We start from the raw sequence: 26824 nt of genomic DNA on the forward strand, positions 1-26824 counted from the left end.
AAGCCGCTATAAGGTTTCTTTACAATTAATTGTTCTGAATTGACCGAATTTTTAAATAAAAATTTTGTATAAAATTGACATTGTTAATCCCCAACTACTAGTTCTTGTAAGGTGGGATTTAAACTTGACCGCCAATAAACCATACCAGAAATAGTTTTGTATGGAGAAAGACGGGTTTCAACGCGACATTTTATATAAATAATACATATAGAGTATGTGTGAGTACATAGGCTTAATGTTTCGGCTGCTGCGCGTGCTGCATTGAGACCCGTGTTTTTCTATTTTAGAAATGGAACGCGAAATAAGCCACCGTCGTTCAAGTAAATAGTTTTAACGTGGCGAATAGCGGAACATGCGATTCGGTATTGACGGTGGCGCCCCCCTGTTAGTGTCTCGGGTGGGGCGTTTCATGTTACATTAGTTTTTAGTTAGTTTAGTTTTTGTGTTATTATTGTTTTCTTTTTTTTTCGTCGGCCGTTTGGTGTAGTGGTTCAGAACGAACTACTATGCCGAGAGGTCCCGGGTTCGATTCCCGGCCGGGCAGAAATTGAAATGATGAATTTTAATTTCTGTGACGGGTCTGGGTGTGACTATGTATAATATTTATGTATTTAAAAAAAAAAGTATATAAGTAGTATATCCGTTAAGCTAGCACCCATAACACAAGCATTAAGTTGCTTACTTTGGGGCTAGCTGGCGCTGTGTGAAATTGTCCAAAGATTTATTAATTGTCCAAAAGATTTTTCTCTCTCTTTTTTGTGATCACCGTCCATAACGACCCCTGTTGCGCGCCTTCTTGACTGGTAGCCTCAATATGGTCCCGGTCATCGTGTTGGTTCCCGCTGAAAACCAGCTTCTCGACATGGCGCTTGTTATGTCGCGAATATAGCTGAGCGGACGCCTCTTCAGCATAGCCTGTAGTTTAATGTTGTTCTAAGTACTGTATTTTTATTTTATTTTTCTATGCTGAATAAAGTATTCTTATTCTTATTATTCTTAAGTATTACAATCTTTTATATAACTTTTTAATTTCAGAGTTCAGCCAAATTTTATCCCGAAGAGGTAAACCGCTGTTGTGGCGGTTATACCTACTTTAGGAAGACACCAGCATATTATACGAAGGCCAGATGGCTCTGTTCAACCCACCACTCCAAACGATGCAAGGCTGCAGTTATCACTATGGGCTTGGAAATCGTGCGTTTTGATGCAAATCATAACCATGAACATCAACCTAGATCTGGCCAGAAATAAAAAGAAGGAGAACCATGAACAAGGCTAATATTGTTAAAGGATGCGGTTTTTTTGTCTACACATAACAGGTAACACAGATGTAGAAGAATCTTTATGTTTGGCCTAGAATGGGCATATGAGTTCTATTTAGAGATAACCTACTCGTACCTACAATTTTTCTTTTATCATCTTTTGTTTTTTAAGAATTTGAAAGGTTTTCGTTTTCATCCGTTATTCGTAGTTTGTCGCTAGCATTGAAATTGAATTTAATGTTTGATAAATTTAAATTCAGTAAGTGCCTAATTAAACACAAATATAAAAAAATAAACAAAAAGTACAGCATTTAATTTATTTTATTCTTTGACTGATCAAAATTGGGCAAAGATTGATATAGATTTTTCTTTCCAGTGTTTTCCCTGATGTTGTCTAGAAGAGGGAGGCCGCTGCTCTATCGTGGAGGCTACACGTACTACAGAAAGACTCAGAAATATGAAAAGACTGTCTGGGTCTGCTCGACCCATCACCACAAGCGGTGCAACGCCACACTCGTCGCTAGTGGCTTAACTATTATCAGATTTAACCCTAATCATAACCACCATCCGCTGAACGGTTTAACTCGTTCAGCTTAAAGACCATAGCAGACTTATCAACTTGGAAAGGGATCAACACCGTATCGCCTTTCGCGAGCTGTGTACCTACCATGAGTTTACGTTAGGTGTGCTCGCTAGCGAGTACGTCAAAAATCTCTATGAAGATTTTGTTTCTTACAGGAAGCCACTAGGGGCGCTGCACAATATGTCATACAATTAATGTCATTTTTTTACGCAGTCGCTAGCGAGCACACCTAACGTAAACTCATGGTATAGATGACCCACGCTGAACTGTCCCGCCAAACTCAATGACAGGGGGGCGCTACCATCGTTCAACTTTATGGTTTCCAACATGGCAAAAATCGGAACCAGCGATTCGGTATTGACGGTGGCGCCCCGCTGTCAATGTCATCGATAGGACAGTTCAGTATTTTGGAACTATAAGCGCACTGTCATCGCCTTTCGAGCGCTGTCAAACGCGAGGCAAGGCGTTTACGTTACAGAGCGGATAAGTGTGCGTAGTAGGTATGGAGTTTCATTCAAAGAATACTGGCCGCCTCGAGTTGATACGGTTACGATCCCTTTCCGGGTTGATAAATGTGCGACGACCTTAAATGTAACTTAAATGTAAAACCATAATAATAGCGGATCTCTTAACTCTCAATTTCAAGTATATTCATGTCAGTCAAGATATTAATTAGCAATAGATGTATAATCCAAAGATAACAATCCTTTAATAATAATAGAATTAGCAGTTTTACCTAACAGTATTACTAGGGTAAACTTACAGTCATTGGACACGTAAGGCCACGTAGATCAGTTTTTGGATAGTTATTTATTGAATTAAAAATAGCATTTCTATTTCAATAACTAAGGCTGGAGGTTGCAACTTCTTACTTAAGCTTACAAACGTCAAAAATTATAAATAACTTGAAAAAATCGAAATGCCTAAGGCGGAAATTGAACCCACGACCTTCCGCTTGCCCTGCTTGAACGAAAAAAAAAACGTCAAAAATCTGTCAAACTTCATACAAAAAACACCGGTTATTATCATAGTTATATCATAGTCATTAGTCATAGTTACAGTTAAAGTAAGTGGGTGCAACTGAGCCTTAGGCTGAATTGCACCATCTAATTTGGTCTTTGACAGATTTTTGACGTTTGTTAAAGCTAAAGTAAGATAGTGCAACTCAGTGTAAGAGATTCCGACTGATGGAGATAAAAGGGCGTTAAATTGCAATTTGCATTTGAAATAATATTCAATATGGACGTTCTATGGGTGTTTTGTCCAATGAGTCGTAGCGTCCAGTAATTGGAAGTTTACCTTATATTTATTCCGATTTTCATAATAATACTTACCAATTCTACATAAACTAACTATACATGGTGTCCCAAAAAGTAGTGTCAAGCCGAAGCCCAGAGGTACATCATCACTAAGGCCCAGTTTTTTGATTCATAGTTCAAATAACAAATTGTTAAATTTTGCTACTAATGGTTAAATATTAACAAAATGTTAACTAATAGTTAAAAAATGTACTAAAAGTCAAGCTAAACATTGTTTGAAAAACATTTTTTTCTGATATTTAACCACTTGTCATTTAACATCTGTCAAATTTGACTATTGGTTATTTTAACTACGAATCAAAAAACCGGGCCTAAGGCTATCCAAATCACCCCATCTATGTTCCGCGATTTTTGATAGTTTTAGAGTTATGATTGTTTAAAATTTTTGTGCTTAGGAACTTTTTTGGTCACTGTGGACGCGAATAGTCAAGTTACATGCCTGATTATTTTATTGTTATTAGATGAATACTAAGGCCTAGCTGATTTAGAAGTATTTACATCCAGAACACGAATAATAACTCGAAAACTTTCAAAAGTCGCGGTGATTCGCTAAGCCCTAGTGTGTTCGACCTTTGGGCTTTGGCTTGACACTGCTTTTTGGGACACCCTGTATTTGAATGTATCGTAAACTAATAATAGTTCTATTAATTTATTTTACTATTCGTATTAGGAAAGAAATTGACTATGCATAATGCATTTAAAAATGAATTTAGGCCTTAGTGATATAATAATTTTCTTCTTCTGTGATAAAAACTAGTCGCCTACTATTTTATTCTTTATATAAATATTATAGATGTTTAATAAACGTATATACAAGTAGTAAACTAATAAAAATATTAAGATAAGGATGAGTAAACATGACATCCCCAAACCGTCTAGCTAGCGTGGGGAGTGTAGACCAAATCCTCCATTTGCTTGTGGTAAATTAAAGAGGGTCGTGCTCCTGCAGTGGAGACTAAGGCTGGGTTGCACCATCTTACTTTAACTTTGACAAACGTCAATAATCTGTCAAACTCCATACAAAAAGCACCGGTTATCGTCATAGTTTCTGACAAATTTAGGTGGTGCAACTCGGCCTAAATGACCTGGGAGCGTAGTGTGAGTTTACGACAAACGCATTCGATGTCGACTGCGTAAGAAAGTCGCAAATCGAACGCACAGCGTTGAATAGAGCTCTGTGATTGGTTCATGTGTCTGTCACCTTGTGCGTCCACGCGCACTTTGAGACCTCACAGTAATGTTTGTGAATAAGGGCGTTAATGTGTGACGGATTATACAGGGTGGAAACGATAAGTGATCTCACTCGATTATTTCTAAACTATACAAGATATCAATAAACTAGTTACTGATCCTGAAAGTGCTTTATAAGCTCTATCAAAGGGTATTAATAATAGGTTACAGAATAAACTGGATCTATCCGAAAATTCAATATTTCCAGCTTCCATACATTTGATATAGTCACATTATTTTAAAAATTACACATGATATCGCAAAACTGATTACTGATTCTAAAAGTGCTTCACAAGCTCTATCCAATGGTATCAATAATAGGTTACAGAATAAACTGGATCTATCCAAAAATTCAATGTTTCTTTCTTCCATACATTTAGTACTACCACAGTCATGACACTCATTCCTTGACAATATTATAGCAAGTAAAGCCTAACCAATGTTTCCCATGAATAATTTTGAATAAGAATAGAATTTATGAGTTTATTTTAACAGTTTATTATTAAATAAAAAAAATTACACTTCTAATATTGTGTGGCTGGCATACATTTAGTATGGAAGCTGGAAACATTAAATTTTCAGATAGATCCAGTTTATTCTGTAACCTATTATTGGTACCGTTTCAAAGAGCTCATGAAGCGCTTTCAGGATCAGTTACCAGTTTTTCAATATCTTGTATAGTTTAGAAATAATCGAGTGAGATCACTTAACGTTTCCACCCTGTATAGTATAGCGCCCATAGCGGAAATTTTCAAGTACTAAAATCTTCATATATTTTTTAACGCGCTCGCTAGTGACGACATTTGATGTAAACTCACACTAAGCCCTAATGTTGATGAGTGAATAAGCAAATTCTAATTTTGTGCAATTGTAATAAGAGAAATTTTGCAACTTTTGTTTCAGCTGCAGCCGGCAGGTTAAGGGAATTTAGTCAGCCGTGTCATATCAAAATGGAAAATCCAGGTTCTTCGCAGGGTTCAGCAGAAAGCAATTACCAAATGATTCCAAATAGACTGGGTGAAAGAACGTTACTGCTATATGACGGATTCATTTACAATCTTCACAGAAAATACAATAAATCGAGTGTGTGGACATGTGTAAATAAAAGTAACATCAAGTGTAATGGTTCCGTAAAATTAAGTGAGGATAGTGACAGTGTTAAAATTCATAAGTGTCATAATGCTGATTGTCACTTATTGAAACACTAAGGCTGATTTGCACCACCTAACTTTGACCGTAACTTTGACGATAACCGGTGTTTTTTGTATGGAGTTTGACAGATTTTTGACATTTATCAAAGTTAAAGTAAAATGGTGCAACCCAACCTTAGTTAGAGTTGCTATGGAAGAATTAAAAGAAGAAGTAAGAGATCTTTCAAATAAGACGTTTTGAGACGGACGTTTGTCATCAGTTCGAAGGACCGCACACTGAAAATTGTATGACAACTCCGTTGGAACAAAAATGACAGTCAATTACTAACAAAGTGTTCGGTCTTGCAAACGTCCTTTTTAAAACTTTTAATTTGAAAGAGCCATAAATACGAGTTTCTCGAGCTCTTTTAACAAAAATTGTGAACAAAATTTGCCAAATTAAAGAATACAGACACAGAATTTGATGAGTAGGTACATACAGAAATTCAACAATATCAAGCAACGGTTGTACAACCATCGAAAGAAACATTCGCACTAAAACGAAATCGGGGGCGTCCACACCCTAAAATATAATCGGATGTGCTGTGTTCCAATAAATTGTAACAAAGATGTGTTGCGACCTTTTTGGCTACTTTGGGTGTTACGAACTATTTGACGCTGACTATACATTCAGATGTACCTATAGAAGTTGTTCGTTAGGCTTACAAAATTTTTAATGGTAAGGGAACTCCACTGGCAGAAAAGTCAAGAAGAGAAGAGAGACTGTAATAGGTATTACCAACGTATTTTATTGAAATGTATACTCAATACCAACTTACCTTATGTTTAAATACGTACATAGGTATATCGACGTATGGTCTAAATCTTTGAAATATTTCGATAATTTGCATGAAGTTGTGTTTTTGCTTTTATCTAATTAAGAGTGGATTCGACCAAACAAGAGTATTAATCTCAGAATAAATCGTCAGTTATTCGACATTTTGACATATTTTCCATGCTGAAACTGTCAATGTGCCAGTTATTCTCGGATAAAAGTTTGGTCGAATCGGGCCATAACCAAGTATTTACTATTCTGTGAACTTTGTAATATGTATGTTAACTTACAATTCAATATACTCGAATAAAACTCATAAAATGTAATATAGTTTGTGCTTGGACTCCGTTGTCGCTGAACCCACTCGTCGTAATACAAGCACAATTAGCTTAGCACGAGGGGATAACGGGACTATTTCATAATAGTAATTTTTACTAATATAAAAAATGAACTATTTTTTTTTATTCATTTTCAGGAGTCTCCATAGTATTGTCTGGGAACGGCAAGCCACTTCTAATGTATGGGGGATATAAATACCACCAGAAACACCTTCCCAAGAAGGATAATGAGAATGATGAGAATGTTAAATGGCAATGCTACACCCACTCCCCTAAGAAATGTAGGGCAAATATCACAACTATAAAGTCAGAAATTGTACAATCAAATCTACAACATAATCATTAACTTTATACACTCGGCGTCAAATAAATCGCACCTCCCGCGACAAGCACTTTTGAAACGTATGCATCCCCACTTCTCACCAATATTGGTACCATTTGAAAGCCTAGTTCGAAACTTAATTTCATTAAAGGAAAGGTTTTTACCCTAGAAATGTGTCTTTAGAAGGATCCAGTCTCTTCTTCAAGCGACAGGTAGTTACGCTTGCGGTTAAATTGGGATTAATGGTTTTATAACCACAAAAATTGGTCTACTTGGTCCCAGAGGTGAGCTCCAAGTGAGGCCTTTTTTCAAGTCACATTAAATTTTATGGTACCTGTTAATTGTTTATAAAAATTAAATGTGTTTTTCTGTAAGTTTATTTATGGGGCTTTTAAATAACACCAATACTGTTGGTGCACCATGATTGTGGCAGAAGAAACTCTAAAACGTTCGCGTCGCGGAAGGTGCGATTTATTTGATGTTGAATATATTTTATGTCTGCCTCCTTCCAATTGTGCTCTAAGCAGACCACCAACTTTTTATCGGCCGATAGTTGGGTTGGGGCTGTTAATCAGTATGGACATTGGTATCTGCCGACTCTTCATACAAATTAGAATCGGGCCTAACTATCGGCCGACTAAAGTCTTTAGCCTGCGGGGAGTCAAATGGGTTAAGACCTAATTCAGTGCGCTAATGTGGTAAAGCTTAGTGTGCAAATAAAAATATGAATATGAAAGCAATATAAGATTGTTATTGGTTTTTATCTTTACCTATTACCTACATGTTCTTTTAGGATTGTTTTAAATTCTTAACTGTAGAGTGCTTGTTAGAGTTTTTAATTAAATATTTTATAATAATTACGTTTTTGATTTAAGTATTAAGGATTATGGTATTTTATCAGGTTTTTGAGTTATTACAATTTCTACCTTATGATTTTAGGTTAAGGTATTTTTCTTTCTCGCGATAATTACGGTTATGAGAAAAGAGGTCTGCAGTTGAAATTATATATTTTTTTGTTCCAGGATTCACTGAAAAAGTATCTAAGAAAGGCAAAACACTCATATGCGTAAACGGACATACGTTCTACCAGAAGACTAATATAAAAAATAAAATCAAATGGGTCTGCTCTACGCATCATGCTAAAGGATGTAATGCTACTGTCTACACAATCGACAACGAAATCGTTAAGGCGAGTGTTGTTCATAAACATTATGGTAATAGTAAATCTTTGTTGAAAAAACAATTTTTAAAATTTGACAATTTTTAAAAGTCAAATAGGTTAAAGGCACTTAGGCTGGGTTGCACCATCTTCCTTTGACTTTAACAAACGTCAAATCTGTCAAACTCCATAAAAAATACACTGGTTACCGTTAACGGTAACCGTAACTTTAAAGTTACGGTCAAAGTTAGGTGGTGCAATCTACATCTACACTTATATTATAAAGAGGAAAGATTTGCTCGTTTGTATTAAAAAAGTTTCGAAACTACTGGACTAATTTGAAAAATTATTTAAGCCTAGGCACAAGCCACCGATTTTTTGTCGCCCGATAGTTTAGTCGGGCAGTTAATCAGTATGGGCATGTATGGAAGTGCGCGCGTTACACTGATTTGATTTTCATACAAATTAAAATCGGATTCAACTATCGGCCAATTAAAAATCGGAGGGTCTGCGCCTAGAAAAAACAAAGAAAAAAAGGCTAACCATTATCTACATTATTACTGACTAGCTGACCCAGCGAACTCTGTTCCGCCTTAAAGGCAATCTTTCCTTATTTGCTCACCGTTTAGACCTACCCTGAACTACGACAAACATTTTAACACCAAAATCAGCTCAATCGGCCCAGCCGTTCTCGAGTTTTAATCAGACTAACGAACATCAATTAATTTTTATTTATACATATAGATATACTCGTATAGATGAATATACGAAGTTAGCCGCGCCAGTTAGCTTAGAATAAAATAGGATATTTTTGAAAATGAGGTTGTAATTGACAAGTAAAAGTTAGTAATTATTCAAAATAAAATATTAAAAAAAAGAAAACATTGTTTTTCTGTCATCGAAAGCTCTTTAAGTGTTAATTTGGGTCACGGAAATGGTTTTGATATAGTTTTATGTGTGCTTATTAATAATAGTAAGAGGATTAATCTTGTTTTTCAGTAATTTTCCGTAGGAAATCCGTGGATGGCAGGCCTATTTTATTCTTACGAGGTTAGAAATCCTACAAGAAATTGAAATCTATTGGCACCTTCAAACAAGATGGGCGTGTTCTACCCATCACGAAAAGGGATACAAAGCCATGATTCATACACAGTATTCAAAGCAAATAAGTTCACACTCATAAACCAAATAAGAAGACCAAAGAAGACGCAAAGACTTTAGAAAAGTTTAGCTAAACTAAGCTTTTTTCACTATCCTTACAAGTATCAAGATATTACAATGTTGTTCGACTTTCCATATGGACGACCTCAGAGGAGACGCGGCCTAACATGCCAGCCAATCATAGTACCTTTTTTGGTTGCATCTGTGTCAGTAGAAGTGTTTGCACCGCATACGTACCTTAAGGAAGGATAAGAAGCTTAAAGCTCTAAAACTTATCCAAAAATACTCTCATACCGCAAGTGAAGTCACAGTCAGCGCCATCTATTGGTTGGTACTTCTTTGTATTTAGACGAATGAAGGTGGTTTACTGACTGCTGTGTTCAGTTCAAGATACATTTTCTTTTTTAAGTATCCCAATACTTAGCTATTTTCACCGAAAGTATTACTAGGTTTAAGTTGAAAGTCATGTTTTTTATTATTTTGTTCTATTTTCTGGGAAGATTTTTGACAGTCACTGTAATAATAAAAAAAGTGTTATGATAAAATATGTTTAATTTCCCGATAAATATTCATAAAAGTATATGAAAAAGTTTTGGGTTGATTTTATTGATGTCCTCTTAATTTATTTTATTTCTTTAAGGGCTGAAGAGAAGAAAATTTCGGAAGCCAGTGCCAGAGGATGATGTAAGATATGATAACTTCGGGCACTTCCTATCAACGGGGGATCGTGGTCGGTGTCGCCTGTGCTCACATGCGACCAACGTCATTTGTATGAAATGCAACATTCGGTTATGTTTTGTTACTGGAAAAAATCCGAGAAACTGCCAGCTCGATTTTCATACACGGTATTATTAATGTAATAGAGCAATATAGGGACTAGTTCCTTGCAATTATTTTCATATTCGTATCTATTCATTATTTTCAGACATAGTAAGGACAGACTGAAAAATAGGAAACGATGGGTATTTAAGGGTAATTAGAATACTTAATAAAAGCCAAAACTAAAATTCAAACACTTCTTTATTTGTAGACTATTAAAATAGCTACATAAAAATCTCTATCTCCAATCATATAAAATGGGGAGGTGCATTGTGGTAATGTGGTAAATTTCTGCCCGGTTAACTCTAGCCTTGAGAAGGCTTAGGTAAATAATATGCTTAAAAATTAAAAATTCATAATATTCATTTATTTTTGCAAATAGGCTTTTAAAAAGCGCTTTTACACGTCCCAATATTAACCCTACCACTGCTTTTAGAAAAATATACCCTACTTTGTAACTTTTAATGCATACTTATCGTGATTTACTTATTTTTAATAATATCATCTGATATTGAGAATTATAAAACCTTTATTATCACTGTATTATATTATTGTATATTGTATAATGTATTGTAAAGAATCCAATCTAATCAGTAATCCTACAGAATGAAGTATGTATATTTGGTTGATCTAAAATATAGATCGATAGGAAGTATATCTAACGATATGTTTTTAGCCTATTCAGACCTTAATGAAAAATAAATTAATATTTAATAATGTGAACGTTTTTAAAACAAATAAACCTTAGGTCAAGCAGTTCAATCATTATTATGACGTGTTATTTTTTTTTAGTAAAATTTTGTTTTTCAAAATTTCTTGTTTAATTGTACCTACCGCTGGCTTGTGTATAGCCAAAGTACAAAAATGTCGTCAAGTGTGGTAGTAACCACCAAAATTTACAAAGTAGCATGCGTTTGGGTATAAAACTATACCACACTCACACATGATCAAATAAACGTTAACTATCGGCTATCTCTTATGCACTCTGTAGTTTTTACACAACAGATACTTGATAAAAGTACCCTCAAACAACGAGCTCGAATGCAAAACTGGAAGCCTATTTCTGTAAGTGATTTGTGGGTGTTCTTTAGCATCTTGGTGCTGCAGAGTCTTGATCCTAGGCCAGTTGAGACTGAATATTGGAACTCAAACCTGAAAATATTACAAATGGACCGATTTCAAAAAGTTATGCCCATGGACAAATTTTTATTAATTAAAAAATGCTTGCGTTTTACTGATAATAGTAACGTGAAATCGAATATTGAATCAAATAATGAAAAAATTGCAAAGATCAAACCAATTCTTGACCACTTAAACCAAAAATTTGCCGAGCTTTACACTCCTGATCGAGACATCGCCCTAGAGGAGTCGCTTTTATTATGGAAAGGGAGGCTAAATTTTGCACAAAAAATTTCTAACAAAGCGGCTCGTGTAGGGCTCAAAACATAATATGTTTACATTGTGAATAAATAAAATTATATACTTACCAACTGCTTTTTTCAGGAATTTTCTTTATTTCCAAAAATGGAAGACCTAGGATCCAATATGGGGGATATACTTTTTTTAGGAGGAGTGAAAAGAAGAAAGGGGCAAGGACAGCGCGATGGATGTGCTCAACCCACCATAGTAGAGGCTGTCGGGCCGTGTTACATACTGTTGATAATGATATTGTCAAAATACATAATGTGCATACACACTGATTTGACGACCGATATTGTAGTGGTTCACACATCGGACTGCTATCCCAAAGGTCGCTGGTTTGAGGCACAATACATTATGTTTGTGTGCCTGAACATAAATTATAGTCTATCCAATATAGCTTGATTAGAATGACGGCTGTCAAACGAATGTGACTAGTGATGGGTATGTTTCGTACGGTTCACATAGATGTATCGATAAGTTTTCGAAAAAATGATATGAAAAAATGCACCCAATTTTTCTTCATATATCTTTATTCATAAAAATGACAATTATGATTTAAATTTAAAGACAGTAAAATTTAAAATTCATGTCAAGGGTGTACAACCTAAGTCGTAGTCATTATCATCAGTGTTCTTCAGTGGTTTTTTCCTCTCGCTAGAGGGCGGTGGGCATCTCTTCTAGAGCAACGGTGCTATGAATACCCAAAAAATTACCGGTGATTGATTTCCGATGTTTGATTATTTAAGAATGAAATGTTTTTTAGTTTTTAATAGTGAACATTTAGAAAAACGCATAACTTGACTTAAATATGTTAAAAAATGAGTTAGAAAAAAAAATTGTTAAATATGTTAAAAAAATAGTTTTAATTTAATATGACATTTGTCGATATGTCCCAACACTAACATTTTTGTAACTCGAGATAACCTTGTAGAGGCGTCGTTAATACTCTAGCTTGATTTTTATAATTTCGAATTACTACTTATTGGTGTAATTTAACGCTGCATTTACACGAAATTATCATTTTTATTGGAAGCACTGTCGTCGAAAATACTGTTTGTAGGTCAGACGTGAATTATTTCTTGTCCGCCAATATTTTGCTCTCATTGATCGCTACTACAAAGTTATGTCGTTACTTTTGATGACAGCTGTCATTCTAATCAAGCTATATTGGATAGACTATAGTTTGAATTTTTCTGGGCGTTTCTTATAGTATGTAATATTGTCTCGTGTCTTACTATTTTAGTTGAAATGGAACGTGAAAGTTTAAAATTTTAAAGTATGTAATATGTTGTAAATAAAAAAGAAAAATTATAAGTACCTATATCCATTGGCCTGGTACCCATAGTACGAGCTTTGCTTAGCTTGGGACTAAATGGCGCAGTGTAAAATGTCCAAGGATAATTTATTTATTTATACTGATAGAAAAACAGTTTAGTAAATTCACTTCTTCGCAAGTTAATATCACTCTCACAACTAGTACGTTTTTGTAGCACTAGATAGCGTTTAAGATAATTTATGAATGTAGTAGTAACTTGTGCCATTCCTTTAATTTATTTTGGTAACTATGTACCTCTTCGTGTATCATTAATGATGTACTTAATTATAAATAAATACTCTAATGTAATATTTAATTTAATTTATTCATATAAATACCGCACAGTCTGACTTGAAATTAATAATTTTACATACTTGGATAACAAGGCAGGTATTTGACCGCAATCGCATTTCATTTTGACTTTGTGACTCAACTTTCGAACAAAATTATTCGATTTTAACTGTTTATTTTTTTCTATTATAGCTCACATTCTGACAGATCGTATCTTGGCTCTACTGGGTGATGGAAGTCGATCAGACTTTGAAGATCTTTATGATGAAGAAGACTTGGGGGCAGAGTCGCTTGTTTTTGCTGACGTTTTAACTACTGCCAACATTTCTGAGCATACAGAAATTGAAATCGAGATTGAGCCAGCACAAAGTCTTAGTACTAATACTACAATACCACGTGCATTACACCTTAAGCCAGACGACCTTCCAGCTTTCCGTAAAAACCCAGTTCGTGCACCAATAGATTATCTTCGCGAGTACTTTGATGAAAATTTCTATGAAGAGATAGCTAGGTGCACCAACCTGTACTACAAGCGGAAAACTGGGCAAGAACTAAACACAACCAAGTTCGAAATCGCAAAATTATTCGGTGCGCACATTATCATGGGATGCCTTCCCTATCCTCACTTGACGATGTACTGGCGAGCCAATATGAAAATAGGCCTTATTGCAGATACAATAAGTCGCGATCGGTTTTTAACCTTACGTAAGTCTCTCAATGTAGTAGATCATGATCGACCGAGAGGAACAGAAAAACTAAATCCGCTTTGGAAGGTACAACCCGTGATCAAGCTGGTCCAGGAAGCCTGCAGCAGATTGGAAAGAGTCCCAACTAACTATTGCATAGGTGAACATATAATTCCATTCATTAGCCGTTATTCCACGCGGCATAAACCCAGACCTGTTGGTATCAAAACGTTCGTTTTGACAACGAGCGATGGTCTTCTGCTCGATTTTGACATATTCAGAACTGCTAATACAAAATCTGCTCAAAACTCTTTAGAGCGCGGATCTTCTTTAATTTTGAATTTAATCAAAAGTGTCCCTTCAGGCAGCAGTGTGTTTTACAACCAGCGTTACTCAACAGAACAAGTAGTTGAAGAGTTTAACCGCAGAAATATATACAACAAGGATTTGTTAAACCCAGTACCGGATCAGGCGACTAACAAATTGAAGAAAATTTCTGATACAGTTGATGGTGAATGTCAGGCCAGTAGGAATGAGTCTAATGACGAATCTGCAATAATGCAATCAAAACACACGGAATCTTCAACAAGCAAAACAGTTAAACGATCGGTTAAAAATCAGAAACATAATGACGATGAAGATGCTTCTATTGCTCAACAATACTTTCAACATACGGTTGGTGTAGATATTCTAAACCGACTAACCAACTTCTATAATGCCAACAACAGAGGGAAATGGACCTTAAATGTGATTTTCCACTTTTTTAACTTGGCCTTGGTTAACTCGTGGCGATTGTATAGAAATGATTGCGTCGCAAATGGAGTGTTAAGAAAGGACACTCTTCCGCTACTGGATTTTCGGTTCAGTGTTGCTGATGGTTTGACCAACGCTCCTGAGAGAGACCGCCCTAATGATGACAGCGAGTCTGATGACGACCTACACTGTACAAGTAGACGGTACAGACCAATTCGTCCGTCTGAACGCAAGAGATACGACGGATATGACCACCTCGCTGTGTTCGATGAGCTAAGGGCACCAAGGTCTTGTATGTTCGAGAATTGTCATAGCCGTTCAAAGATCAAATGCTCCAAGTGCGGTGTCTATCTATGCTTATCTAGAAGCAAAAACTGTTTCCAATTGTATCATGTAAAACCTTAACTACCTAATACACACATTACTTTACGATATCTTGTCTTTAAATATATACTGTTAAGTTTCAAGTACAGAAATGCATTATCATCAATACTGAAGATTTTTAACATATTGTTTCTTATTTCAGGCTATACGACGACTTACTCCAAAAATGGGAAAATTTTAATACATCTTGGTGGATTCACATTTTTCAAGAAAAGAACCATCGGAGTCAAAGAGACTTGGGCATGTTCTACCCACCATACGAAAGGATGTAAAGCTTCTCTTAAAATAATCGATAACACCATAGTACAGGCGAACGCTGGTCATTCTCATAGCTCATAATTTTTTGGTTTTGATTTCCAATTAAAATATGTTAGTGTAAGTATGTAGTTAACATTACTGTGTAGCTTCAATAAATTATATTAAGTGCAGATGATTTTTACTATGTTAAATTGCTCGTAATTAATTAATATGACATGACACGTATAAATGATCACCATTGTATAAACTAGAATGGTGTGATGATAAAATAAAATAAAATAAAAATGCTCAAACGAACTTTGATTTTGCATTATGTGCATGAGTACATTTCTTCTTTCCTCGCTTATCAGGGTGCGTTTCATTTCGTATTGTGCTACATTTATTTATGACTTCTAACAAAAACAAGATGTTTATGATTTCAGTATCCTACACGACAAGAATATCCAAGAATGGTAACGTTATAATAAATTACGAAGGGTTTTCATACTTCAAGAAGCGCAAGTTCAAATCGACGGATTTGTGGGCGTGCTCTACTCACCATACGAAAGGATGCAAAGCCAAGCTAACCGTGATTAACGGACACATTGTGAAAAAGAAAAATGAACATTTGCACGAGTAATATGGCATTTAGTTCGGGCCCAATAAAAGACTTCAAATGATAAGGACCAAGGATTTTAAAGACAACGGTCCTGGTCTGCACACATTCAGCTTCCCGCAACATTAACTAAATCGTCAGTACATCCAGTAGGGCGTTTTCAATAAAGTCCTTAATATTCTTGGAGTTAATTAGGATTACAATTTTAATTATCTAGTTCATTAATTGTAGTAATGTTAATGTTCTAGTCCAGTACGTTTTAAATGACATTAACGTTTTGTTAGACAATAATAAAACCAATATTTAAACTATTATTTAAGTTATTTCATTTTATAGTAATAAGTACCAACTGAAGGTCTGAAAATATCCAAATTTTCACTATGTATCTTTCGGTCTTGCCATTGGATTTATTTAATGTATTTAATTTTCGTTTTTGCGGCGATACGTTGTTGAGCCCTTTCCGAGTTGATAAGTGTGTTATCACTTTAATGCGTGCTTTCTCAAACCAAATGATTTGGCCTATCTTCTCTCGATACCTGCCGTCTTGAAACTTAACTTACTTGGTTTTATAATTTTAGTGGCAAACCGAAGGACATCTCAAATTAGTGGTATGTATTTTTATATCACAGTTCTATTTTCCGAAAAAAAAAAAGATTACAGTGTGCAAAATTTTCTTCAAAGCCACTCTTGATATCAGTGATAGGATTATCAGGACTACAATCCAAAAAACCAAAGATACGGGAAATTTGGAAGATCGTCGAGGAAATGAATAAAAAAACATGAATTCCTCATAAAAAGTCACATTTAAAATGAGGGTGACAGTGTTCATTCTATTATAGAGCGTCAATTGAAAAGGAGCCTAAAGGACATAGCACACTTATTAACCCGGAAAGGGATCGTAACCGTATCAACTCGAGGCGGTCAGTAAGCACAATTATCCGCACCGTAACATACTATTACTTATTCTGTACCGTAACGTAAACGCCTCGCTTCGTGGTTGACAGCGCGCGAAAGGCGATGACAGCTCATCGTCTTTCGCGCGAAAAACAAAAACCGCGCGCAGCGGATAAAAAAAATTCAATAAATGATTTTTTTTACGTAACTTATTACTGATTCTAAGTTCCTCCTAAAAATTTGGATACTGATAACAAAATCATCCTGTATAATTTTTTTATACTATCACATTACACCTTCGTACATTTCTTCGTCTCGCTTTATCAAGTTGCGAAAAAATTTTTGTGCTACTTTATTTATAGCTGTACTACCTACTTTTCTTTTATTTAAGTTCTAACAAAAATGTAATGTTTATGTTTCCAGTACAGTACACGACAAGGATGTCCAAGAATGGTAAAATCATAATAAATTACGAAGGATTTTCTTACTTTAACAAACGAAAGAAATCGGATAATAAGTGGTCGTGCTCTACTCACCATTCTTTAGGATGCAAAGCCACTCTGACCGTGGTTAAAGGGCGTATTGTGAAAATTCAAAATGAACATTCACACCCGAAGAAAGTCGTTTCTGTCAAGTCATCCAAAAGACGTCCAAAAGCCAAGGATTCTGCTCGCATCCAGACACTTTCTGCGGCCAGATCGTCAGTTCTCCGAGTGAAAGGCCCCTTTTATAAGATTCTTTAATAATATTTACTATTGGACTTATCCTACTAATATTAAGTGAAAGTTTGGATTTTGATGAAACTTTGCAGTATTATAGTTTATAACCCAGAATAACATATAGGCTATAATTTATAACGATCTGTGACAAACTAAATTTCACGCGGATGAAGCCGCGGGAAAAAGCTAGTTTAAGAATAATTAATTTAGACTTATGCCCTTTTTCACCCCTATAGTAACACTTAACAGGCATTTTGTTTTGGGTTACTTAAAAATAAGGGATTGATGGTGAAAAAGGGCAGTAATTATGTTTCATGTATTATGTAATAATAAAACGAATACTTCATACTACGTGTTATTTCACTTTAAGTAATGTTTACAAATTTAAAAATATGTGAAATAGGTAACTCTAAAATAAATTTTAGAAATAAACTATGTATCTCGCAATGGGATTTATTTAATGCATCAATGTATTCCTAATTTTAATTCCTGCAAATCTAAACAATGTGGTAGCAGATAGTTAGTTGTCTTAAAAGTCGGATATGGCTTCTCTTGACACCTACCGCCTTAAAGCACGAACATAACTTACTTGTTTTTATATTTTAGTGACAAGCCGATGGACAAGTCAACTCTTTCGGAACATGAACTTCGCGTTGAGTTTCAAGGAATTCGACGGAGTGGTACGTATTTTTCACACTATGATAATACCTTCCCTTCATACTTTTTGCATAGAATATTAGTATCAAATACAAGGTTTTTTCTTCGATGAATGAAGGGTTAAGAGCTAGTGTCAATAATATAGTACCTAAATAAGACTCAATGAAAACTCATCAACATCATTTCAGCCATAAGACGTCCACTGCTGAACATAGGCCTCCCCCAATGACTTCCACATCTCATGGTTGGTAGCGGCCTGCTTCCAGCGCCTTCCTGCTACCTTTATCAGGTCGTCGGTCCACCTTGTGGGTGGACGTCCCACGCTGCGTTTTCCAGTACGTGGCCTCCACTCCAGAACCTTGCTGCCCCAATCGGCCGTCAGTTCTGCGTACTATGTGCTCTGCCCATTGCCACCAACTTTCTTATCCGTCGGGCTATGTCAGTGAATTTAGTTCGTTTACGGATCTCCTCATTTCTGATTTGATCTCGTAAAGAAACACAGAGCATAGACCTTTCATAGCACGCTTGACATGCAATGAAAACTAGGAAGTCTTATTCTTGATAGAACTGAGTCTCTCTCTCTCTCTCTTTCGCTCTTTTTACTGTGAGCGTGAGTGTGTGTGTGTATTTTCATGTTTATTTTAATTTCAGTCAAATCAAGCAGAGGACAGACTATCTAGTTCGGACATATCACAATCAGTGTCTAGTGATTCAGATTCAGAACAAGAAACGAACATGCTTGAAACTCGCTCTACATCTTGTAAGAAAAAAACTACATTGCAAGCTACCGTGTCAAATGATCGAGACTTAGAAGCAGACAATCCAGTACATGAATTGACAGGTGACAAAACCACAAGCAAAATTAGACGTAATCGCAAGGCAAATCCCGATAGTTGGAAGTGTGTACAAGCAAAAATTTTAAGGAATCATGGCAAAGCGTATTTAAATATGAAGAACAAACTAGTTCCTGCAAGACAATTGAAAACCCCATGTGGAGATCAGTGCAAATTAAAATGTAAAGAAAAAATTACAGAATTACAAAGACAGATTATATTTAAAGACTACTGGGATTTTGGTGACTTGGAACGGCAGCGGGAATATATTAAACGACATATTTCCGAAATTAAGCCAAGATACTCGTACAAGGTACACAACAGTAATCGGGGAAATAATTTTGCATGTTATTTTTCGGTTGGAGATAAAAAAATTAGAGTCTGCAAGACTTTCTTCAAAGCCACTCTTGATATCAGTGACAGAACTATCAGGACTGTAATCCAAAAAACCACAGACACGGGCAATTTAGAAGATCGTCGAGGAAAACACAAGAACCACGCTTGTAAATTTAAATTGTCGCCAATTTCTCATAAAAGGTCACACTCAAAATGAGGGTGATAGTGTTCACTCTATTATAGAGCGTCAATCCAAAAGAAGCGTTAAATATGGAGCGATATACACATCATATTGATATACACAGACAACGGCGGCAGCAGAGCAGTAAAGAAAAACGTAGTAACAACAGAATATAATTTTCAAATTATTTTCACGCGTACGAAGTCGCGGGCACAGAATCAGACAGTATGTGTATTAAAACAAACATTACTTCAGACTACCTACATCTTATTTATCTTTAAGTGTAAATAATTTAAATGTACCTATAGGTAACTCAAAAATATATTTTATAAATAAAGTAACTACCATGTATATTGATTTTATTTTTATACATTATGTGTTTCTTATTTTAGTTCATAGTTAGTAGTTTTATGCCCGTTTTTACCATCAATCCCTAATTTTAATTAACCATAAACAACATTCCTGTTATGTTACCATAGAGGTCACTTAAAAATTAGGGATTGATGGTCAAAATGGGCGTTAGATAGTTGTCTACAAATTCGGATATAGCTTTTCTCGATACCTACCGCCTTACAACACCTACCTATTTTACTTGTTTTTATATTTTAGTGGCAAACCGATGGACACGTCAAATCTTTCGGAACATGAACTTCGCGTTGAGTTTCGAGGGAATTGAAGAGGTGGTAAGTATTTTTCATACTATGATTTTAACTTTCCCTTCATACTTTTTTGCATATAATATTAGTATCAAAGCAGGAAAGCGCTGGAGGCAAGCCGCTACCAATCGATCAACATGGAAAACATTGGGGGAGGCCTATGTTCAGCAGTGGACGTCCTATGGCTGAAATGATGACGATGATGATGATTAGTAACAAATACAATACAAGTTTTATTCTTCGAAGAATATAAAGGGCTAGAGATAATAATACACGATGATTTGATAATCAGTATTAATTTTTTTTATAAGCTCTAGAACAATTTAACAATACAATTTTATCTAAATTATTTTTAATTGTGGCATTTTCCGAAAAAAAAATTGAAAATATTTTTGCTGGTGCCCATAATATTATGGGACATGATATTGTTAAGTGCAAACTTAACTGTGTGTTCGTATTTTTTCATGAACAAAGCTTTATCCACGTGAGCCAATTTTGAAACCGCGCGCGCGCAGCAAATAAAAATAGTAAAATATGAAAAAATATTTTTGTTTTCTTGACGCAAATCGATTGAGTTACTGATTTAAGTCGCTCCTAAAAAATTGGATACTGATTGAAAAATCACACTGTATAGTAATCACCTAAATAAGACTTAATGAAAACTAGAAGTATTCTTGATAAAAGTCGGCCGTTTGGTGTAGTGGTTCAGAGCGGACTACTATGCCGAGAGGTCCCGGGTTCGATTCCCGGCCGGGCAGAAATTGAAATGATGAATTTTAATTTCTGTGACGGGTCTGGGTGTTACTATGTATAATATGTATGTATTTAAAAAAAAAGTATATAAGTAGTATATCCGTTAAGCTAGCACCCATAACACAAGCATTAAGTTGCTTACTTTGGGGCTAGCTGGCGCTGTGTGAAATTGTCCAAAGATTTATAAAACTGAGTCTTCATGTTTTATTTGAATTTCAGTCAAATCAAGCAAAGGACAGACCATCTAGTTCAAGCTCTTGTTCGGACATATCACAATCAGCGTCTAGTGATTCAGAACAAGAAACGAACATGCTCGAAACTCGCTCTAAATCTTGTAAGAAAAAAACTACATCGCAAGCTACCATATCAAATGATCCAGACTTACAAGTAGACAATCCAGTAGATGAATTGACAGGTGACAAAGAAACCACAAGCAAAATTAGTCGTAATCGCAAGGCAAACCACGATAGTTGCAAACGTGTACGAACAAAAATGTTAAGGAATCACGGCAAAGCGTATGTAAGCTCAAGGAACAAACTAGTTCCTGCAAGACAATTGAAAACCCCATGCGGAGATCAGTGCAAATTAAAATGTAAAGAAAAAATTACAGAATTACAAAGACAGATTATATTTCAAGACTACTGGGATTTTGGTGACTTGGAACGGCAGCGGGAATATATTAAACAGCACATTTCAGAAATCAAGTCAAAATACTTGTATAAAGTACATAACAGTAACCGGAGAAATAGTTTTGCTTTTTATTTTTCGGTAGAAGATAAACATATTAGAGTCTGCAAGACTTTCTTCAAAGCCACTCTTGACATCAGTGACAAGACTATCAGGACTGTAATCCGAAAAACCACAGACACGGGAATTCTAGAAGATCGTCGAGGAAAACACAACAACCACCCTAGTAAATTTAAATTGTCGCCAATTCCACATAAAAGGTCACACTCAAAATGAAGGTGACAGCTATGGTGACAGTGTTCATTCTATTATAGGGCGTCAATCCAAAAGAACCCTTAAATCTGGAGCGATTTACGCACTCAAGAAAGCGAAGCAGTTAAGAAAAATTTTGTAAATATTGAAATTATTCAAACTATTTTCACGCATCCAAAGCCGCTGACACAGATAGTCTGTGTACTACAACCAATTTTTCAAATTACATGTCATTTCACTCTAAAGCTTTCACGCCGGCGCGATCATAGACCAATGACAGGTCGCGTGAACTGTCATGGATCACGTGATCTGTCATTGGCCTATGATCGCGCCGGCGATGGCGATCTGCACGCGTAGGTGTGGTTAAGGGTTCGGACAAACCAACGCGATCACACCGCGATCAGCCGGCGTGCAGCGATGGCGACCAGACCTAAATGCATTGATCGCCATCGCTGCACGCCGGTTGATCGCGTTGGTTTGGCCGAACCTTAAAACAGACGTAGTGTTTAAATAATTTTAAAAATGTGAAAAAGGTAACTCTAAAATAAATTTTAGAAATAAAGTATGTATCTTGCAATGGGATTTATTTAATGCATCAATGTATTCCTTATTTTAATTCCTGCAAATCTAAATGATCAGATGTCTACAATGCGCAATGTGGTAGCTAGTTGTTACATCCGGTGATCCCTCTGCACGTTTGCCTCCTGTCACATAAAAAAAATATAGCTTTTTCTCAACACCTACTGTCTTAAAACATCTACCTAACTTAGTTGATTTTATATTTCAGTGGCAAACCGACGGGCACGTCAAATCTTTCGGAACATGAACTTCGCGTTGAGTTTAGAGGGAATTGAAGAGGTGGTACGTATTTTTCATACTATGATTATAACTTTCCCTTCAGACTGTTTTGCATAGAATATTAGTATCAAATACAAGTTTTTTCTTCAATGAATGAAAGGTTAAGGGCTAGTGATAATAATAAAGTAGGGGAGACCGGGGATGGTTGAATATAGGGGTAGGTAGACTAACCGCCAAAAACTCGCCAACGGTTTGAGTATTGCGTCATCCCAGCGCAGCCACGCATCACTTTCCGCCCCCCGCACAGTCGTCGGTAGCGCCGCGTCGCCGGCACACGCCGTTTTCGAGTAGTGACCCGTGATTTGTTTTCATATCATGTAAGTAATATTTTCGTGTTGCATATTTTTTGATTTGGTACCTACACATTTTATGTTAACCGTTTGCCTATTAGTCAGAGTGTTTTATGAGTCCATATTGATATTATTTCTTGTGTTATTTCTTTATTAGGTGGCAGTGTGTAGGTTATCCATGCCATCGAAACTTAAAATGTCGTTTGGGGTTGGTAGACTAATTTTTTTCGGGGCTGGTTGAACCAACCAACATCAATAACATTTTGAGTTTAAAATATCTTTAAAATTATCTATTTATTCGATTCTTAATACATACATTCTTTTTATTGCTACAGCACGATGAGGATCTATAAACGAACGACTGAACGATGAAGAAATAAGACCCTTTCCTAAAGCGGCGCCACATTAGATAATAGGAGAAATACTCGGAAACGTAAAAATACTATACTATACTGGGTGTCACAGAATGGGTGAATCAAACTTCTAGGGGAAGTAGCTCTACTAATGTACTATCCTACTACCTATTATAATTACCTATTATATTATATTATTTAAAATAAAAATGCCAGTGTTTATGGCGTCCAATGTGACGCTCTTTTAAAAATGGCCTCCGCAGAATAACAGCGTCCTGTTCTGGGGTCTACCTCAGAGCAGGACACAATGCTGAGCGGATGCCATTTTGGTTCAAACATGTACAAATACTTTGAACTGTAAAATTGTATAAGTTGTTTTGGACCAAATAAAAAATTTTTCTTTCTTTCTTTCTTTCTTTCAAAAAAATATGAAAAAAAAATTTTTGAGTTCGGTTTTTTTAACTCTGCTCTAAACTCGAAATCTAGTCATTATTTTCAAAAGTTTGTTTACAGATATACGAAGCGATCATGTACAATTAATATTAGTAAGAAAAAAGTACAAAGTAAACTCCAAACGCAGCAATTATAGCCAGATACTTAGGCAAATCTGATTTATTTTCACTTTAAACATTTTTTTTTGTGTCCTTATGCGCTTTATTTTTTTTTTTCATATTATTTAGGGATAGTACATTAGTAGAGCTACCTCCCCTATCAGTTTGATTCACCCATCTGGGACACCCTGTATACAAAGATTGATATGTGATTTAAAATGAGACTGAAGAAGATTTTAGTTTAAAAAGTTTAAATACTAAGAGTTGATAGTTTTTTTAAAGACTTATTAAAGATGTCTGTACCTGATTATAATTGTTTTGAATAAAGAGTTCAATTAAATTGAAAATAGTGTTTTATTACTTGACTCTTCTCATAATTTCTTGCTTATTGATACGTAGGTCTACTTACCCCGGGCATATAGTCAATCTACCCCGGAACCGGGGTAGATTGACTAAGAGTTGATGTTCTATAAAATGCATTTAAATATGATGATGATATTTAATAATGAACTATGTTTTGTTGTTTTTTAGTAGTTCAATAGTTCTTCTATCCATTAATGCGATTTATTTGTCTGTATGGATGAAAACACAAAAAATATGTATGATTTAGTAAAAAATTAGTCAACTATCCCCGGTCTCCCCTACCTAAATAAGACTTAATGAAAACTAGAAAGTATTATTCTTGATAAAACTAACGCCCGTATTCACAAACATGAGGTCTCACAGTGAACGTAGACGCACAGGCTGACACACGAACCAATCACAGAGCTCTATTCAACGCTGTGCGTTCGATTTGCTGCTTCACTTAAGCAAGCATCGTTTGCAAATACGGGCATGAGTTTTTAATCTCTCTCTCTCTCTTTCGCTCTTTTTACTGTGTACGTGTATTTCATGTTTTATTTAAATTACAGTCAAATCAAGCAGAGGACAGACCTTCTAGTTCAAGTTTTTGTTCGGACATATCACAATCAGCGCCTTCAGATTCAGAAAAAGAAACGAACATGCTTGAAACTCGCTCTACATCTTGTAAGAAAAAAACTACATCGCAAACTACCATATCAAATGATCGAGACTTAGAAGCAGACAATCCAGTAGATGAATTGACTGATGACAAAGAAACTACAAACAAAATTAGATGTAAAGGCAAGGCAACCCCCAATAGTTTGAAGCGTTTACAAGCAAAAATTTTAAGGAATCAGGGAAAATCGTATGTGAGTGAAAGGAACAAACTGGTTCCTGAAAGACGATTGAAATCCCCATGTGGAGATCAATGCAGATTGAAATGCAAAGAAAACATTACAGAATTACAGAGACAAAAGTTATTTCAAAACTACTGGGAAATTGGTGATTTGAAACTACAGCGAGAATATATTAAACAGCACATTTCAGAAATTAAGCCGAAATACTCGTACAAAATACACAACAGTAATCGGGGAAACAAATTTTCTTTCTATTTTACGGTAGGAAATAAAAAAATTAGAGTGTGCAAAACTTTCTTCAAAGCCACTCTTGATATCACTGACAGGCCTATCAGGACTGTAATTCAAAAAACCAAAGACACGGGAAATTTAGAAGATCGACGAGGAAGACACAAAAAACCACGCTTATAATTCAAATTGTTACGAATTCGTCATAAAAGGGCACACTCAAAATGAGGGCGATAGTGTTCACTCTATTATACCTTGAAGCCTTGGAGTGATATACAGATCATTACTACACACAGACAACAGGGGCGGAGCAGTAAAGAAAAATGTTGCAACAACAGAAAACAATATTCAAACTATTTTTACGCGTACGAAGTCGCGGGCACATAATCAGATTGTCTGTGTATTAAAAAAATACTTCAAACTACGTGTTATTTCACTGTAATGTATTGATAATGTGTAGATAACACAAATATATTTTAGAAATACTCTAACTACCTACCTATATCTTGATATTGGATTTTTTTTATTACATTATGTGTTCCTAATTTTAATTCTTAGTTAGTAGTCTTATGCCCGTTTTCACCATCAATCCGTAATTTTTAAGTGACCTCTATGAAAACAAAATTCCTGTCATAATGTTATCGTAGGGGTCATTTAAAAATTAGGGATTGATGATGAAAACGGGCACTAGATACTTGTCTTAAAATTTGGATATAGCTTCTCTCGATACCTACCATCTTAAAGCACTTACTAACTTACTTATTTTTATATTTTAGTGACAAGCCGACGGACACGTCAAATGTTTCGGAACATTAATGTTACGTTGAGTTTCAAGGGAATGGACGAAGTGGTACGTATGTGGTATTTCTTATACTAACTTATTTTTTTTTCTTCGATGAATAAATGAAAGGTTCAGGGCTGGTGATAACAATATAGTACTTAAATAAGACTTAATGAAAACTACGAAGTATTAGGTATTCTTGATAAAACTGAGTCTCTTTCTATTTTGCTCCTTTTACTGTGTGCGTGAGACTGTGTATGTCTAATTGTCTAGTTTCATGTTTTATTTGAATTACAGTCTAATGAAGCAGAGGACAGACCATCTAGTTCAAGCTCTTGTTCGGACATATTACAATCAGCGTCTAGTGATTCAGAACAAGAAACGAACATGCTTGAAACTACATCTTGTAAGAAAAAAACTACAAAAAAATCTGCATCACAAGCTACCGTATCGGGTGACCGACACTTACAAATAGACAATCTGGCAAGTGCCAAAGAGACAAATAAAATGAGACGTAAACGCAAGGCAAACCCCAATAGTTGGAAGTGTGTACGAGCAAAAATTTTAAGGAATCACGGCAAAGCGTATGTAAGTAAAAGGAATAAACTAGTTCCTGCGAGACGGTTGAAAACCCCATGTGGAGATCAGTGCAAATTGAAATGTAAGCAAAAAATTACAGAATTACAAAGACAGATTTTATTCCAAAACTACTGGGACTTTGGTGACTTGGAACG

The 26824-nt window shown here is 35.5% G+C and overlaps 1 protein-coding gene and 1 long non-coding RNA gene across 2 annotated transcripts in view; both read left to right on the plus strand.

Moving 5' to 3' along the window:
* The window catches only part of LOC135076983 (modifier of mdg4-like), a 351682-nt gene extending 343381 nt beyond the window's left edge, over positions 1-8301 (plus strand). The window contains exon 5 of the mRNA XM_063971551.1: positions 8042-8301. Within this exon, the coding sequence (XP_063827621.1) occupies positions 8042-8286 (245 nt within the window). The 3' untranslated portion in view covers positions 8287-8301. The remainder of the gene's footprint in view (positions 1-8041) is intronic.
* A 9778-nt stretch (positions 8302-18079) lies between these two features.
* On the plus strand, positions 18080-22357 carry LOC135076555 (uncharacterized). Its single transcript, XR_010258299.1, has 4 exons — positions 18080-18155; positions 18784-19707; positions 20092-20165; positions 21111-22357. It is a non-coding gene; the product is annotated as an uncharacterized LOC135076555 (long non-coding RNA).
* Positions 22358-26824: the final 4467 nt, after the last annotated feature.

Source organism: Ostrinia nubilalis, chromosome 12, assembly GCF_963855985.1.
Source record: "Ostrinia nubilalis chromosome 12, ilOstNubi1.1, whole genome shotgun sequence".
NCBI lineage: Eukaryota > Metazoa > Arthropoda > Insecta > Lepidoptera > Crambidae > Ostrinia > Ostrinia nubilalis.